The sequence below is a fragment of the Perna viridis genome, chromosome 2 (assembly GCF_037379345.1).
Source record: "Perna viridis isolate PV_CMFRI_1.1 ecotype Kerala chromosome 2, ASM3737934v1, whole genome shotgun sequence".
Classification (NCBI taxonomy): domain Eukaryota; kingdom Metazoa; phylum Mollusca; class Bivalvia; order Mytilida; family Mytilidae; genus Perna; species Perna viridis.
The window spans coordinates 53,329,503-53,348,037 of record NC_142446.1 but is presented as its reverse complement, the minus strand read 5'-3'; the positions used below and the strand labels follow the sequence as shown (position 1 = coordinate 53,348,037).

General features: G+C 32.2%; 1 protein-coding gene across 5 annotated transcripts in view; it reads right to left on the bottom strand.

The window, feature by feature from the left end:
- The window catches only part of LOC148626002 (uncharacterized), a 35,550-nt gene that overhangs the window by 4,587 nt on the left and 12,428 nt on the right, over nt 1-18,535 (bottom strand). For 4 of the 5 annotated variants that reach the window (XR_015919972.1, XM_088569530.1, XM_088569531.1 and 1 more), the window contains 16 exons: nt 18,207-18,253; nt 17,389-17,477; nt 17,092-17,235; nt 12,039-12,261; nt 10,368-10,441; nt 9,307-9,447; nt 8,437-8,539; nt 7,957-8,036; nt 5,425-5,574; nt 5,081-5,159; nt 4,658-4,743; nt 3,722-3,862; nt 3,427-3,505; nt 2,102-2,187; nt 1,687-1,821; nt 879-1,062 (listed from right to left, as the gene is read on the bottom strand). Coding sequence is in view for 4 of the 5 variants with exons in the window: in XM_088569530.1 (XP_088425656.1) it covers nt 879-1,062; nt 1,687-1,821; nt 2,102-2,187; nt 3,427-3,505; nt 3,722-3,862; nt 4,658-4,743; nt 5,081-5,159; nt 5,425-5,574; nt 7,957-8,036; nt 8,437-8,539; nt 9,307-9,447; nt 10,368-10,441; nt 12,039-12,261; nt 17,092-17,235; nt 17,389-17,477; nt 18,207-18,253 (1,841 nt within the window). In the remaining variant the exon portion in view is untranslated. Of the gene's footprint in view, nt 1-878; nt 1,063-1,686; nt 1,822-2,101; nt 2,188-2,821; nt 2,986-3,426; nt 3,506-3,721; nt 3,863-4,657; nt 4,744-5,080; nt 5,160-5,424; nt 5,575-7,956; nt 8,037-8,436; nt 8,540-9,306; nt 9,448-10,367; nt 10,442-12,038; nt 12,262-17,091; nt 17,236-17,388; nt 17,478-18,206; nt 18,254-18,535 lie in introns of those variants that run through there. The other variant, XM_088569532.1, reaches the window with a different exon arrangement.

Sequence of the window (18,535 nt, the reverse complement as noted above, 5' to 3'; positions counted from 1 at the left end):
ATTTCCCCCATTCTCTTTTTTTATTTCAAGGTTTAATCCACAAAAATTTTATTTTTGCACGGTCTAGAAAAATAACTTAATATGAATTTGTCGTACAATTTTCATTCTTGATGACTTGTAAATAAAGATCATTTTTAAGATCTTGACCTTTCTCTCGTAATTGACAACTTAGTGACAAAACTCGACGACGTCTTCCCCATTGTTATGTTATCTGCTCCAGCGCATGGATTTTTTTCTTTCAACTTCTACGCCATGATAAAAATTTCGAACATTATTTAAATTTTCTAGATAAAGTAGCTGACACAAAAGCTACTGAGATGCAGATATGCTTTTCATGATTAAGGTCGTCAATCCAAATGTTTTACGGTCGCCGCTTAGTGATGGTTTCCAATATGGTAAACGACCTCAAACTTTCAAAGATGTTGTTTCCATTTACAAACTTTGCCTTCAATGGGCAATACAGCAGATGTCTTGCAAAAAGAAGAAACTGTCGACCTTTCTGTTGCCTCCGAGTTTATATCCGCTTTTTATGGGACGTTCAACACTTTTTTTTTGCATTTGTCTTTTGGATTTGCCTCACGATTGTGTTCTCGACGTTGATTTGATCACGAACTTCCATTCTTTTGTTACTTTGTTTGTGGGCCTAGACATTAAGATCATGTCATAGATTGAAAGTTTCAATCTTATATTGTTTTTAATATTTTGGATTAAAACTTAAAATATCTCAATTTTTCTGCCTTTTAAACTCTAACGGGTGGTCATGCAAATTGAAAAAGAAAAGAAGTTTATTCTAAAAATAATTAACGAAGAGAGATGACATTCGAAGATTGACAGAAAGTATTTGTTTTTCATTTGAATTAGAAATTTTATTTTCATACTTGTATATCGTTCTCTATCGCTGATTTTATTTCCCTGTCCAAAAACTCTGATATCTTCTTAAACTGATTCACCCGCTCCTCGACAAGTTTTGCCTGCTCCTCTTGATCTGAAGTGCAGTATTTTAGTTTCCTTTCCCAAAAGCCGATTTTATCATTGACTAACTCTGACGGTGTTTTCCAAAAGCTATGAAAAAATTATAGATGGTTCAATACCTCTAATGAACTTTGACCTGAGTCAGACGAGAAGGTAGTACTGGACATACACTAAATTCCAACCGATACTTAGATGTCGTGCAAGAATATCAGTTACATTCATTACTCTGTGTGAAGTGTTTAGAGACTTTAAAATCCTTGGAATACTTGACAAAAAGATAGATGCAATAAAATGTATACTCAAAAGAATTATTTTAGAATCATACCATGTGCTAGTTTCAAGAATAACTTTGGTGTGTTCCGAAAGACGTTCAGGCATTACATCGGGCTATGGAAATTAGCGAAAAAATGAATCACACTTCGTTCCCCAATATTTCTAGTGGAGTGTCCTTGGTGTATTATGGTTGATATGAGTGATTCCTTATGTCATAGTATTGTTTAAGATACATGCAGCCAAAAATGTCTCTGAAAAAATATATGGAAACCTATGGAATCAGTAATTGGACAGTCCAGTGACAAATCTATTCGGCAAAAAATAATCCGTTAGTGAAGTCAGTTATTTTTTATTACCACTACCTACCTACTAACTATCATAGCAATCTATTCTTGCATCAATCTTAATTTTTGATAAATAATACATTATTTCAAATCATACCTGTTTCGAACAAAGGGTGAAACAGCGTAATTCGTCAGTAGAAATTCAACATCTGAAAAACTGGCTTTAGATGCAGCAGCGTGTAAAGGAGTATTTTTGAAGTAGTCACACGATTCCATTGAAAAATACTGGATTCTGAAGAAAATAATTAGTTTGTATAATCTCGTTTATTTGTGCTTAGTATAAAAATGAATTGAAAAACAAGACAAATCAAATCTGTACTTTTTCGTATGATTAACGTGTGTGTTTTCTTTAAATCGTACATCACCCAGCAGATTTTATAATAATGCTTATCAGGTAGACAGTAGATAACTTTTGGAATATGTCTTAATTTGATTGTTTTGTATTTAACACGTGCCTCATCTTAGATTATATTGTCATGCATTTTTACATATTCCATATTGTTGATATATACCTTTCGTCTTTCTCCGCTATTGCCTTTAAATTTCCAGTAGAAGCTAATGTCATTACTTCTAATAATGTGTTGTCTATCTTTACAACCTAAAAAATATATGAAACGCCAGTAACCGGAGCACCGACGAGTACGACACTGTAATGAAACTTAATGATGAAATTTCCTTAACTTTCCTATGATTTCATTTCTAAAACTCGCCTTAGTTTTCTCTTTGTTTTTGTCTCCAATTGTGTACTTTGACGTTCTTGGAAGAAAGGTGTATGTATTGTATTCTCAAAGTTAATTTCTATGCACGAATGTTGCAAATGACTTGCCTTTTGAATACTTGTCAAGGTAAATCATATTTAATAATTCCAATTTATAGAGTTCCTAGTTTACCTTGAAAGAACATATTTAGAGTCTGAATTGATCACCTGGCTCGGAAAGCAGTATTCTATTTTGAAAAAGCGGCCATGTTTGATAAAAACTCCTAATGCTCAAAATAATCATATCGATTTTCATTAAATTCTGTTCAGTAGTTTTGAAGATATATTTTTGAAAAGTAGTGACATTAAAACAGTAAAAAGGTGTCTAAAAAGGGTGATAACTCCAAATTGGCTAAACAGATTTACATACACATTTCACTGTAGTTAAATCTCATCATCCTGAACATTTTACTTTCGACAAAATTTGGTTTTACCTAACAGTTTTTGAAATATATGCGAAAAACTTCAGCCTTACCCCTATGTTTTATTTTTAGTGACCGCGGCCACTTTCTTCAACGGATCAAAATCTAATGGCAACAGCACACGTTGCTCTATAGGCCAGGTAAGCTTAACTAACGATATACACCATAAAATGGAAAACCATTTAATATGGTTTAAATTTTCGATATGTTCATCAATCTGCAAATACAACAAAATTAGATATTGCCAATTTTCAAAGCTAATTTTGTCATTTTCAAGTCCTCGCGATCCAGGAATATCCTCACTAATTTGTACTTATATCAAAATGGCATCTAGAAACCAACAGCAATAAAGTTGGGTCAACCTACCCATTTCATTCCATCACGAACATTTTTCCGCCTATAATCTTCCGTTGAAAGTGTCTTTTTTAATGAATTTAGATTGACCATAATTATTTTTGTGTTAACTATTTTTTTTTAAAAATTATTGTTGTCAGAAAAGAATGTTCCATGTAATTGGTATGATAACGTACATGACTTCCAAAATGTTGTTACAACATGAGATATACAGATTGTTTATTTCGACTACGACGATCGATATTTTTTTACTTTGTAGTATTTTTTCAACATTTCATGTTTTGGTTTTAGCAGATTAACTCACCTTTTCAGACACCGTTTTCCCTTCTAACAATTTTTTTATTTCGTCATCGTTTGTTTCTAAAATTGGCTTTCTATTATCTCTGAAAAAGGATTAGCTTTAGTTATAATACAGAATTTGTATTTTAACCATCTGCTGTCAATAAAATTTGTGACATCAAAATTACGATATAGACGAATTATTATTTTATTGAGATTTTGCAAGTTTTTCAATCTGTATAGACGCTTTATGAGCTTAAACACAAAAAAAATCACATGTAAATAACTTTTTTGTTATGTTAGAGAAATGATAAATTCACCTGTCAGGAATATTTGGATTCGCGTCTGTATTTTCCATCAGAAACTTTACTGCCTCATATTTATTTTCTGCAGCAGCGAGATGCAGTGCTGTTCTGCCGTCATAGTCTCTCAAGTTCATATTGATTCCCCTCTTATGCAGCCTGGTAAAAAAATCAGCTCATGAAATTTTACCGTACACCTTACAATTTCCATAAAATTTCCAAATGAGAACATAGTAGAAAATAAATGAACGTAACTGTTACGAATCTTTTCTTTTAATATGCCATGATCAATAGGAAAGCTATTCGATAGTCGGGTTGGTAGTATACTAAACATGGTGATTTTAATATATCAATAAATTTTGTGGTAAAATCTACTTATCATTATTTTTTTCCGTGTAAAAAAATCACTACAATGCCATTCACCTCAATAATTATAGATATGCATTCGTGATTTCTTTATAGCTTAATTTTCTGGTAGAATGAGGTATTAGGTTAGAAGAATGTCTGTAAATACCAGAACATCCAAATTTCCTTCCGTATCATTATAGCGTTTTTATCTTTATTAATGATTTGCTATTCATTGACGCTTTAAAAAATAAGTTCTTAAAACTGAATATGAATAAAGTACCGTTATCTTAGAGTTTATGAAACGACTTTCGTAAACCATATCAGTTTCACTTAAATGTGCAAATGACATAGTTTGTAACAATAAAAAAATCATAGTAGTAGGGAAAAAAGAAAACAAAGAAGGAAACCACGAATAAAACAACAATACACAAAGCCCGAATGAAGACAAACATATCCACACATACAAAAACAAAATCCAGGCAGATAACTAAATACTGTTGAAAATTAGTGTTTTACACGAAACTATAGCTGTGTTTGATTTTTAGTTCTTTACTGATAATTACATTAAAAAGCAATAAGTTTTACTTCTATTGCATATATATTTACCTTTCCAATTGTTCAACGTCTCCACTAGCGCCTGCAGATAGTAACTGATACGTTCTATATTCATCATTTTCTGTATCCACTAATTCCTTGGCAAATGAATAAAAAATTAAATAGAATATATGACGTACAACTATTACAACAGGAGTACTACGTACGCAATGAAATTAATAAATTTTGTTGATGTGAAAGTAATGTGGCAATAACTTAATTCATGTACTAAAATTTACTTTTATTTCCATATAAGTTTCTGCATAGAACAAAAAAAACAAAAAACAAACAAACAAACAAACAAACAAACAAAAAAAAAAAAAAAAACAAAAACAAAAAAAAAAAACGAACTGATAAAAAGAAGCCTATCTAGAAAAGTGTGATTTGTTCTGTGTCTCAGTATATTATATTTGACACAAGATGATGACACTTTACCTTATAATTCTTTAAAAATTTATAATATATTATGCTTCCTCCAGACTCTTGAGCTATCATAAAAGGTGTTTTGCCCCATCTAGAATGACGATAAAAAAAATTGTGAAGAAAGGGACAATCATCAATGAAGATTATTTTGCATTAGGCATGGGAAAACACCTTATAACAAACCATGTGTTGCATCCTTAGTTGAGAATAGAATTTTGAATACTTTAAAAATCAATATATTTTCCTAGATTTAATTGTTATCAGTATAAAATGTTGTCCATTGTCTAGTAGAGAATGATCTTTTTTTAAAAAAAGTTTTTAACCCAGTGTCATTTTTGTGTATTTTCACTTCATACCTGTCTTTCTTGTCTTTTATATGATTTCTGAAGTTTTCATCCTCGAGCAGGAAATCAACTACATGCTCTTGCTTGTCACTCACAGCAATATGCAAAGCCGTGCGACTATCATAATCACAAAGCGTCATATCATATTTAGACTTCCTGTAGCTGAAATTACATATAAAACATATTTTATTTTACGATGTAAAGAAAAAAAACATTCTAAATTTTTAAACTGATGCTTAGGGAATTGCAATTAAGAAATGTTATCAAAGGTCTTAGGTGAATTATTAATCAGTTTGGCACAAAGCTTACAGATTCCCAGTCGTTTAAAGACGATTTCCCCCAGTAATGGCTACGAATAGAAAGGTTCAAGTCCTTTAGTGGCAGCACCAGAAAACTTAATTTAGGTTTAATAGCAAATTGTTCCAGTCATTTGATTTACTTGAAATGGTCTAGTTTGATATTATTAAGAAATTATGGTATACGAAGAATTCTTGGAGCTACAGCCTTGGTTGTAATAGTTCTTTTTTGGTAAGAGAAAGAAAAAAGAAAGGGGGAGTTACTTTTCAGAGATATACACTTCTTAATTTTAAATAACTTCCCGGTATTCTGGTTATATTCTCTGGCAACAATTCTAAAGAAGCTCTGAAATATCTAGTTCAATGTGTCTTGAAGTACTTCGACTCTTGTGTTCATAGACTTCTACCAGATTTTCTACGTCGAATTGTTAGAGACATAACCTGTTCAACCGTTAGAATTTGATAATGCGGATTGAATTTGCATCCAGCATAAACATGGACATATAAGGTATCCGGACTTTACTTTTGAAGAAAGGGAAACGATTTACGTCGTTCAAGTTAAAAAAAAAACAAACCAAAAAGTTCTTCATTATCAAATTGCTGTATGACTAATCTGATATTTAAATATCTTACGTATACGCCTAGCGTAGCATTATTACATTCGTTTAATGCATTGTTATGAAATCTTCTTATAAGATCAAGCATACATGATACAGCTTGTTAGGTGTCTCCTGTCAACTAGATTTAATGACCGGATACAACATGTTAGAGCAAAAATATTTTACACCTAGTCGTGTGGTGAATGCGCTACACAACATCAACCTAGAAACACCATTTTCCATATTTTGCACTTTAATAGCCAATGAATTAGCTTCTGTTTCTAGCCTTGGTCAATAAATTTGTATCAGGTTGTCTTGAACTTCATATTAACAGTTTACTTTAATGGATAATACTGATGTTAAATAATAGAAAATTATAGAAACGCTGGTTTTCATAATTGTATATGTTTGACTCCCCACTACAAAAGGGCATGATCTTTAGTCGCCAAAATAAAAAAAAACATTTTAATGTATAACTACTGAAAAAAATGTTGAAATATAAAGTTTGTCTTAGAAGAGATATTGTTCGTCGCCTCACTCTAGGGGAAGTAAATATGTATCCTTAAGGCAAATTTATTCTCAAAGATCAAATTTCATACACACGTAAAATATATTATGGTTTTATGTCCAAGATACTATAAGTTTGCATTACAAGTTAAAAAAAATCAAATGTCATAATGGCCTAATTCTTCCATTTGTGGTACAAAACAACCTTTAACAGATAAGGGTTTATGCCGAACCTAGTTAAAATATTCTTAACATGAATTTTTTATTTTACTTAGCGTTTGTTTGCTTCATTCTGGGACCTGAAATGATTTAGAATAAAACGCAAAAACAAATGAATGCGTAAATTTTACTCAGGATTTGAAGTAAAATTTCGTCAGGAAAAAACATTTTACCTGATGATGTGGTAAATCAATTTTATGATTAAAATTTATGACTTAAATTTTATGATATTAAAATTGAAGTCGCCTCTTTTATCATAAACCTTAGTGCTGAGATTTTCAAGTTCAAGATTAAGGTCCAAAAAAGATGCAGAACAGGCTGTTTCTGTAGTCACCATTTTCTCAAGCTCTCGTTGATATATTGACGGTAACAATTTACCAAAAGAAGAGTTGTTGATGAACACTACATCATCAATATACATGTATGTAAAGTTAAGGATTTAGCATCTTTTAAATTTTTATTCTTTACGAGCTTCTGACGAAATTCAGTCTCGTATGAATATAAAACATCAATTAGGAGAGCACAGTTAGTGCCCATTGGAATGCCAACTTGTTGAAAAATAGTTTCACCAAATGTGACAAATATGTTATCAACGAGGAAATCAAACATATCGCAAATTTGTTTTTCTGTGTAGCACACTTTGCCCTTCTCCGATGTTTTAGAGAAAAAAAAATATTTGGATTTGTAACCAAGAACAACACAATTTTTGAAAATCAGTAAAGAACTTAACATTTATTTTAGTTAAAGTAGGATCATGCACATAAACAAGGTTAGTTTGATATGCCCGCATCTATGACCTACTAGTTATATTAACAGAAGTAGATAAACAACGTTTTGCTCAGATGGCCAATTTCTACACCTTATCTTTATACCAGATTGTGCATTTAAAATCCACAAAACGAATTTTCTTTTAAAGAACTTACGACTTAAGAGATCTTAAATCACCACGAGACGCTGCATTGAGAATTCTCACAACTTGCAACTGTTCATGGACTACTGGTTGCTAGAAATAAAGCATGACAAAAATGTGAGACATCATTTGTTTCTTTCATTATCAAATTTAATTTTTCTTTAAATTGTATTAAATATAGTACAAAAACCTCAATTATTTTAATTCGACATTGCTTGACTTGTTCTTTAGATGAGAGAACAAGCTTTTTGAACGTCTTTTTGTATACAATTTAATCATGAAAAAAGTATATTCTCAGTCAAGGTTTTGTGTTTACCAATAAATATTGAGAGCAAATGTCATAGTGACAGTCCAAGTACAATATTCCTTTATTTCAGGTCTTTGTCAAATGTGTTCTTTATCATTATGACCAGAATGTTGATATATAATATAGCAGATTCTCTGAACAATAGCTAATCATGCTACAAAGTATTAAGCTGAGAAATATACTTACTAATGTGGTTCCATCATCATTTAAACATTTCTCCATGTACTCATTAATCAAAGTTTTTATTTTGCTCTTTTGATCGGTAATACAGTCGATTGGCCTTTTGTCACTAAAATATTATGATAGTTTTGAATAGATACTGAGAGCAAAGGTCAAGGTGGCAGTCCAAGTACACGATGTTTATCATTTGAGATCAGAATGTTGATATTTCAAATAGCAGATTCTCTGAATAATATCTAATCATGATAAAAGTATTAAACTGAAAAATATACTATCAGGGTTATGTTGCTACAAGATTGAAGTCATCACTACAGACGTTTTATGGTCGTCATCATGAACTCGCGGATCGTTACGGTGTGTCCATCTGCACCATGAGAACCGATTAGTTAAATGGTCATAATTTTCTTTTCCTCTTTCATCTACCCCGGATTTGACTTTTTATGAGCAGCTCGGCGAGTGTTTCTAGAGAAGCAGAGGACGCTACCTTACCGTTCGACATGGTCCAGTTTTTAGTGAAATCCGAGTTGCTCAATTACTTTTGTTGCTTTTTTCGTATTTTGGCTATTCTGTTAGTTGTTGTGTGTGTCTGTTTTCCATGACTGGTCTTTGTTCCTGGATTACATTTATTTGCTTTCCGCTAGAATCTTGGTTCCTGGTTCCTTTGAGTACTCTTTGTATACAGATTATTATTATCTCAATATAAATTAAGATATCAAGATTTCCTTTTCAATTGCATGACATTTGAAAGTGAAGGTTAAAAGGAATATATTTATTTTGTATGTATTTTATGATAAACACAATATTTAAACCATTGTTGTTGTCGTCCCATGGTTGTACAATGCAAGTAGGAAAGATTTTATTTTTACTTTTACTTATGACCACCAAACAAAGGGAGAAACACGACACTGTTTGATTAGAAATTGAACTGTTTCTTCCATGCCGTTTTCTGCAGCTTCATGTAAAGCTGTACGACCTGATGAGTTTGTGACGTCCATAACGGTTTTATTGTCTTTCAATCTATATAAGATAAGAAGATATACGCAATTTTGTTTGCCTGTTACACGAAATCATCAACATTTAACAAATTAATTTGTCAATTCATACCCTTTCCCCCAAAAAAAGACGATTAGATAAATAATGAAATAAAAAAAGAAAAAAATATAAATAAAAAAGGGCATAGTTTATTATCCTTAGAAGTTTTATTTTTTTAAATCATACGCTAATTTTTAATCGACAACATATTTGTCCAGTGTGGTGGACGTGTTTTTTCAACAAACGGTCGGCATTCCAATGGGAACAAATTGTGCTCCTTAACTTGCTGACCTATTCCTTTACTCTTATGAGGCTGACTTTATAGCTGATCTGATCAGAAAGAAAGAATATCGTTTGGCTAGATCCTTCAATCTGTTTCCGAATACGTATTATCTTTAAACAATCCCAATTTCGGGGATTTGATACATCGCATCTACCCAAATGAACTTGAGATAAAGGATGCTACAGACACTGTGAAGTCAGCCTCATATCTTGACCTACACTCATGGTGTATCCATCAGCACCATGAAAACTGATTTATTCAACGGGTCATAGTTTTCCTTTCCTCGTTTGTCTACCCCGGTCTTGACTTTTTATGAGCAAGTCGGCGGGTGTTTCTAGAAAAGCAGAGGACGCTTACCCTACCGATGCACCTGGTCTATGCTCCCAGTTTTAGTGGAGTCCGAGTTGCTCATTTACTTTTTTTACTTTATATGTATGATTTTATTTACTTTATTTTCTTTGTTGTGTATGTCTGTTTTCCATGTCTGGTCTTTGTCCCTGGATTGCATTCTTTTGATTACCGCTATAACCTTGGTTCCCTTGATTACTCTAATAAAATATTGTAAAAGTATCCCCAAACTAAAATACGCTACTAGAACAGAACAAAATAAACAAGTAAATACCTTTTCAGATGTCTCAAATGACCCTTTTTTGTTGCATAAAGTAATTCAGTTGCTTTCTTTTCACGGAAATGAGGCTAAATGAAAAATAGATATACAAATTAAAATTCAAGAGTTGTAAACGAACGTGGTTCTATGCCAGCAGTTTAAAACAGAGATTAAAAAAAATTACAGCCTTTATGACCGCGATCTTTAACTCTTTAGAACTGGAAGGTAATTTGCAGAAAAAATGTAGACAGGATTATATAAGAAACTATCAGTTCATTCGAATACAACCTTACATCAATGAGTAAATAACTCGAAGGTACATACATAACACACAACTTATCGATACACCTGGTTTTATGCTCTTAGATATCAGATTTATCCTAATATGGTAAGACTTCTGAGATATATCCCTATTTTGTCTACACAGTTTTCATTTGGAGACATGGCTGACATTAAAAGAGTAATCAAGGGAACCAGTGGTATAGCGGTAATCAAAAGAATAAGATCAGACATGGAAAACAGAGATACACAACTGAGAACATAAAGTAACTAAAATCATACATACAAAGTAACAAAAGTAAATAAGCAACTAGGACTCCACTAAAAACTAGGAGCATGGACCAGGTGCACCGGTAGGGTAAGCGTCCTCTGCTTTTCTAGAAACACCTGCCGAATTGCTCATAAAAAGTCAAGTCCGGGGTAGACAATCGAGGAAAGGAAAACTGTGACCCGTTGAATAAATCAGTTTTCATGTTGCAGATGGATACACCATAACGATCCACGAGTTCATGATGACGACCATAAAACTTCTGTAGTGATAAGTTCAATCTTGTAGCAACATAACCCTGTTCCAGAAGCCTATTTGTTAGAGTTCTAGCGCCATACAAAAAGTCTGCGTAGTTTGGGCAAGCTCTGGCATAACGTATAAGTTATGATATGAACACTCCATACGCAGGAGTCGAAGGGATGTTGGCACAGATGAAAGGATAGTTAGCAATTTTGAATGAAAAGTCATCACGTTTGTCGTAAAGTTTGGTCAATAGTTTTCCTTTACCATCGATTTCTAAGTGTAGTTCAAGATATGAGGCTGACTTCACAGTGTCTGTAGTATCCTTTATCTCAAGTTCTTCGAAGTAGATGCGATGTATCAAATCCCCGAAATTAGGATTGTTTAAATATAATACGTCATCTATATAGCGGAAACAGAGATTAAAGAATCTAGCCAAACGATAATCTTTCTTTCTGATCAGATCAGCTATAAAGTCAGCCTCATAAGAGTGAAGGAATAGGTCAGGAAGTAAAGGAGCACAATTTGTTCCCATTGGAATGCCGACCGTTTGTTGAAAAACACGTCCACCACACTGAACAAATATGTTGTCGATTAAAAATTCCAGCATTTTGTAAACATCTTCCTCTGTATGTTTGGAAGATGATTTGGAATCATTTTTTTACAAAGTATGAGGAATCTCTACCAAAAACTTTATATTTGTATCTAGGTGTACCATCTTTTTGGAAAAACAACGATGTATAATGTTTTTAAGTCGGGATGTTAACTGAGTATGGGGAATAAAAGTATACAGTGTTGAAAAATCATAGGTTTTAATGCTATTATATTCAGATAAAAATTTATATGATAAGATTGATACATTTTATACTAATCTTGCAATTTGGATATTTTATACTTACTTTAAGTTCTTTGTCGTGTGAGGCAGGTATCAAACTGTCGTCTTTTGTGGCTGATTTATTGTCTGAGGAAGATTCTAAGTTTCCATGCTTATTCTGTGGGGTTTTGTTTGTTTCTGTTACAGGTTCCAACATGATTATCAACTTATTATACTCATCTAACTTTATTTTGTCTTTTTCGTGTTTTTGGAAATATTTTGCTCCGTCTAATGCTGTTTGATTCCATCTGTAAACCAAGGAAAAAGAAGTAAAGTGGTATGTTGTAGTAACAACAAAAGGTTATATTATATTATATAAATTTTGTCTGCAGTCGGAAGAAATCAAAAATTTCTGTAATCTATATGCAAATCTCTGAGGTGATAAATCGTACTCAATATGTGCGAACAGTACACAATTAGAGATATTGAAATTGGTTGCGTTTGATCGGTGCTATAGTTTCACATATACCACCTGCTAGTTTATCAGTGATATATGTCACAATTGCCGTATGCTGTAACTTGCCAATTGCGTACTTAACCTCTAGTGTGCCATAGGGCCGTTCGGACCGATTTGATAATACTACCTTTGAGTGCCAAGGATCGGCCCATATTAGGTTTTCAAAATGTCCGACGCAAGACTTCACTACTCCTAGGTACGTGTAGCAAGTTCTGCCGAGAGAATACGACGACAATGTGTACAACTAACTCAATAAAACATACGGGAAAGCAAAAGTAGGCTTGTTCATGTTGACGGTTGATGTGTTACATTTGTATCACCAAGTGAATATGGACCTTACAAACAAATATAGAGAAAGAAGTGTTTTATTGGGATATCTAAGTTGTCATGTTAATTTTAGTATTGATGATTATTTGAAATGATTTAAATTCTGTTATGAAATCTATATTGATATACAATTGGACCAGGTGTTATACTGTGAACTTCCGAAATATCGTTGTTGTAATAGGGTATGTAGTAAGTCTCGTCACGTGACTCCATGGTTTCATGAGAATTGGCCCTCGTCTACAATTCAAATGCATGGGGATTCGTTATTAACATATCATTGGATTCAATATTAAAAGAAAAATATCTTTTTGGGTAAAAATACAGATAAAAAATGACTAAAAAAATACTAAGAAAAGTATGATTTCGCACTGATGCCGCGTTTCGATTTCCCAGAAGTAAACAATCAAATGCAGGTCGCTCTCCGGATTTCATTACTTTCCATATAAGAAATTCCGGAAAGAAAAACTTAACAAGAACGAGACTTACAAACCCTATAAAGGTATCGTTTGGCCGAAGATATTTAACTACTCGAAGTTACTTCAAGGTCTTCGCGTGGAGTCTCTGCCTCTCGAGCTACATACAATCCAAACAATCATTTTATAAAAAAACAACTTGACTTTTACCGATTGTTTATACTTGTATGAAAGTAAATGCTACAATTGACTTTAGTACTAATATTTATTACATGTATACCTTTCCTTTCCCTAAAGAAACTCTAAGATGAAAATAACTGGTTGATTTCCAAGACCGATGTATAAAAGTTCCTTTACCAAAGAAAAACCATCGATCAATTGAAAAAAAAGACAACCTTTTATTGAGCCAGGTCAAATAGAAAAACAATCTTTTAAAATCGGGTTAGAGATCCAATATAACATGTAACTCTAAGATACGTGTATATGCACACGTAAGTAAAATAAAATGTTTAGGGCTTGAATGTTGTGAATTTTCTCGTGTGATTCCTAAATAAGTGAAAAGCGACATGGGAAAAAAATATTCGCTCATAATATGCAATACTATGACGTATCTTTGACACGCCCAAGAAGGATGAAAACCGGTCTTAGTAGTTGAATATTTCATCCTGAATAAATAATCATGTAGTTTCGAGAAATTCTATTTGTTTTCGTTGGCATTTTCGTTATACCTAACTGTAATGAAAGGTTGTATCATTAAACAAACAGGTAAACCTATATGTTATACTTATCTATTTTTGTGGCCAAATTAAAACTAAGAACCACTGTAAATTCATAAAAAAAACTATACCAGCGATACTTTTCGTAAGTGAAAACTGGACATATCGACTTTCAGATTGTATTAATCAACATGTTACTTTTCATACAGGTAAAATTCAAATGACCTAAATATATCATGAAAAAAACTCCCGACAAAAAACTATGTTCCAGACCTTACGCGTATTGTCGTGTTAGGATATCGACATAAGTTAGTTAATTGCCATGATATACTGAATATTACATGCCAAAATCTATATCACCTGTTGTATCAACCCGGGAGTCGTGTATCATCCCGCGGGTCGGTGGCTTTTGAGATGATATAGGAGCCTCGGGCGGCGTGCGACACACATTTTGACATGTCATGTTATATTATAATATTATATTATATATTGTAGCCATACTTCAAGTATGCTCTGTAAAGGGGTATGATATAGGGTATGCGATGTATGTCTAGGGTTGTGATATAGGATTTGCAATATAGGTCTACATGTGCGATATAGTGCATGCGATATAGGGTGGACGATATAGGGTTTGAAAACCACTTAAAATACATGTACAAAAAAGTTATATTTTAATCTTAATATATGATATAACGTTTTAATCGATGTTTCACTTGTATTTTTAACATATTTCAAAAAAGGAAAAAATATTGGACAGATAAATTCATAAAACAATGAAATCCTTTTAGTAACAATAACTAAGTAAAAATAAAAAAAAGAATTTTTTTGAGCCCCGTGTATATAATATTTTATCAACGATCCATCCACTGTGTGCACTATTACCTCTTATCATAGTGTATAGCGTCAGTCGAAAGTGCATTTCTAATTGTGGAATCAGTATCATTAAACTGTCTAAAATTTCTAGCTGGATAAGAGTGTTCTTCAGTGATAGAAAGACTACGGACAAGAAGAACAAGAAATATATGAGCGTTGACTCACAGGTGATAGGCCCGCTTTCACTAATAAACAAAGTCATCGGTTAATAAGACGTTTTTGTCAAATTTTGCCAAAAATAAACCCCACCATATTTTGCATACCTACAGGAAGAATTTGTTAATATTTCAATTCGCTGTGATAAGTAGTTGTTGAGAAAAATGTGACGAAAATTTCGAATACTTAAAGTAAAAATAAATAAAAGGCCTCCGTGAACATGAATTTGTCGTCGATTTTTTTCGGAAGGAAATCCGACCAGTCATGAATGATGTAGCAAAATAACAAATCGCTAAAAAGTGATAATAACATAAAACTTTAAATTTTAGGCAGAACTAGCTTAGTCTTAAATCAAAGATCTTGGTGCTATTATCTTCCGTCAATAAAGTGACATTTAGGGTTTCCAAAAGATTTTTTTCAGGATCCAGATTGAATTGAGAGTAACAAGTGTCATGGTAAAAGGGGGGACCCTCTTTGACATCTATAATCCTCGAAAGAGGATTGGTAGTACATTTCTCCAGATATAAACCGCCGATTGTATGGACTCTTTTGGAGTTTTGAATCCAATACATGGCCGGACGATCACAAAAATTACCTTATGAAGAGAGGCTGAAAGAAGATAGAACGAATTTATTGTTTTCAACTTTCTCATTTTTAAGGTTAGGCCACAGTATAGGTCTTATAACCGTAAATATTTTCTACACCCTCCTCAAATGGACATTGGACGTACTGCGTCTTGCAGGAGAAAACGTTGAACTAACTTTGGTTCTCAAACAACATACATGTCAAGTAGACAATGTTTTTTTCAAGATTATTTAACCCAATATCGTTACAGTACCCCTTTAGCTCTAAACATGCCTATCAGTTATTGGATTAGGCGCGATCCGGCTCACATATTTCACACCTGATTTCGATATTGAACTAGTTTTTGTCATGGATGCATCCGATTTTTGTTTTGTTATTAGAAAACAAAAAAAATACACGGCCACATGTGATATATACATGTATATGTTTCTGTTATAATACGATGATTTGCATGATTATCATATGTTTAAAAGCCAAAATAAATTATATTTATTTAAAAGTATAATTTATCATATGAATCGAGCACCATATAATTAAGATATGCGACACATATTTGACTGTGTAGAAGGTCAACAATGCGTGACTGCTACGCCCTAATTACTATAGATTAGATTTAAAGCCAAGTAATAATGAGGAACATAAGATTGATATGAGGTAAGAATGTATAAAAATCTCTTTTATGAGGAATTTCGAATTAAACATTACTTTTTTATTATCAAGTATGAGCCGTCTTCGGGCTCATTTACCTTAATACAATTTTGGATATAGTCGCGTTGTAGTCATTAAAAAAGAAAGATTAACAAAACTGCAATCGATGTTAAAGAAGACAATATTCTCACTTCAACATTAAAAAAATAAAAACTGAGGTATTTTATATTATGAACAATGACCCTTAATAAATCATGAAACAAAAATGATCGCTATTTTGTTTAAAATCCCTTCGATCTTGCTATACGATAATTTTCAATCTCACGCCAGTCAAGTGGGAATGAAAATTATTGCTAGTTTCTGTCGTCGCGTGACACACAAGCAACAGCGTAGGAATATTTGACGACCCAAAATAATCATTTGTGTGTTTACTACGTATGAAATAATGGCTAATTTGTGGCAAAATTTTCTAGTCTACAATGGGAAATGATTAAATACAATAACTTACCCGATTGGAATGAATAAATACCAAAATTATTTAACAAATTTTAAACGCAATCGTCATAGTTAACCGATTTTTTTCAAAAAATGTGTATTACAGCTGAACAACATACGTGACGTCACGTATCACGTCGCTGAAAAATAGTCCCGAAAATAAATTTTGCAGTTTTTATAAAACTTACATATTTAGGTCAAGGAAAGAGAAAATAAAAGAAAACTAATACCTTACAATTCAGCAAAACAGCGATAAACAGATTATTAAATATTTTTTTTCAACTCGCGGGAGTTTCTCATGCTCATCTCGTCTCGCGGCAAAGCCGCTCGTCGACATAAGCATGAGAAACTCCCTCTCGTTGAAAAATATTCAATAATGTAATAATATTATTTTGCACATTTAATTACCTGTCGGTAGCGGGAGGGTTACACAGATTATTATCAAGAAGATATTTGACTGCCTCATACTGTCCTGCACAAGCAGCTACATGTAGGGCACTTCGCTGGTCATAATCAACATCATCCATATCTACTGCTTCTTCTTGTCTCAATCTGCAAAAAGATCTATAAAACATAGTAAACAATGAATACAAAAAATTGTTTGCGTCAAAGTATTTGGTAAAAACAATCCATGCAAAAAGAATGTGTAAGCAATGAATATAAGAAGACTTTTTTTCGTCTTTATCATGAATTAAATATACGTACGTTTCAAGCATGTTGGTATCACCATTATTTGCAGCATTTAGAAGTTTAAAAATTTTAAATTCATAATCTTCAGTGTAAAAATCACACCTCTGAAAAAGTAATAAAAAACATAAATGCTTCAAGAAATCTTAAATGTAACAGAAGCCTTAAATATCATGTAAAATTAACAGACGAAAATTTATGCATAGTATAATTTATTTTTAAAGTAATACACTGAATATCTTTACAATAAATCATGTTTTAGATATTAAATTAAATATTTCATTAAATATGTATTTTACAATCTTTGGTATAACAAAGGTTAGTGTAGTGCATACATTGGAAAGAGATCTTAAGGATTTGACAGTGTGCTGGGAAAAGTAACAAACATCATTTATAATGAAAGTAGCAAACATACTTTTTAATAAAAGTTACACAGGCAAAATTATTTCACATGATTTTCACACGAATTTCACATGATTTCCACCTGAATTGAACAAATAAACTAAGTGACAGAGTTCACGTGAAATTCGGGTGAATGGAGCCTTCACGTGAATTTCACACGAAATGTTCACATGAAATTAGTTTTAAATGAATTTCACATGAAAATCACGTTAATTTCATGTAAATTTCACATGAATTTTATGTGACGCTCGATTAAAATGAATTTCGCGTGAAAAATATTTGCCTGTGTATATATTCCTTTTTAATTAAAGTCATTGTAGAAATATATGACTTTAAATTAGCATTTTATTCTATACGGCACCGTATTAATTGAAATAGTGCTAAAAATAGAAATTATTAGATATATGCACGTACATATTTTAATTTATACTCACTTTAACAATAGAATATTTTTTCAAAATCCTGATGCCTATGGCATGAACTGTTAATGAAAGAAATAATTAAATTAATTAGTTGAGACTCTTAACTCAATAAAGGGAAAATCGGAAAAGTATAGTAAATCAAATATAAAGTAAGTTAGTGCAGTTTTTTGAACTTGAGTCCTTCAAGTTTTTAATTCTAATGTTGCTAATAATAAGTTACTACTTGAAACACGTGAAGAGAATATCGAAATTAATAATGCAATATTCATATGATAGATATGTTTGTATTTAGAACGATAACGATTACGGTACAATTTAATCAAAGCATAGCGCGTAACCAT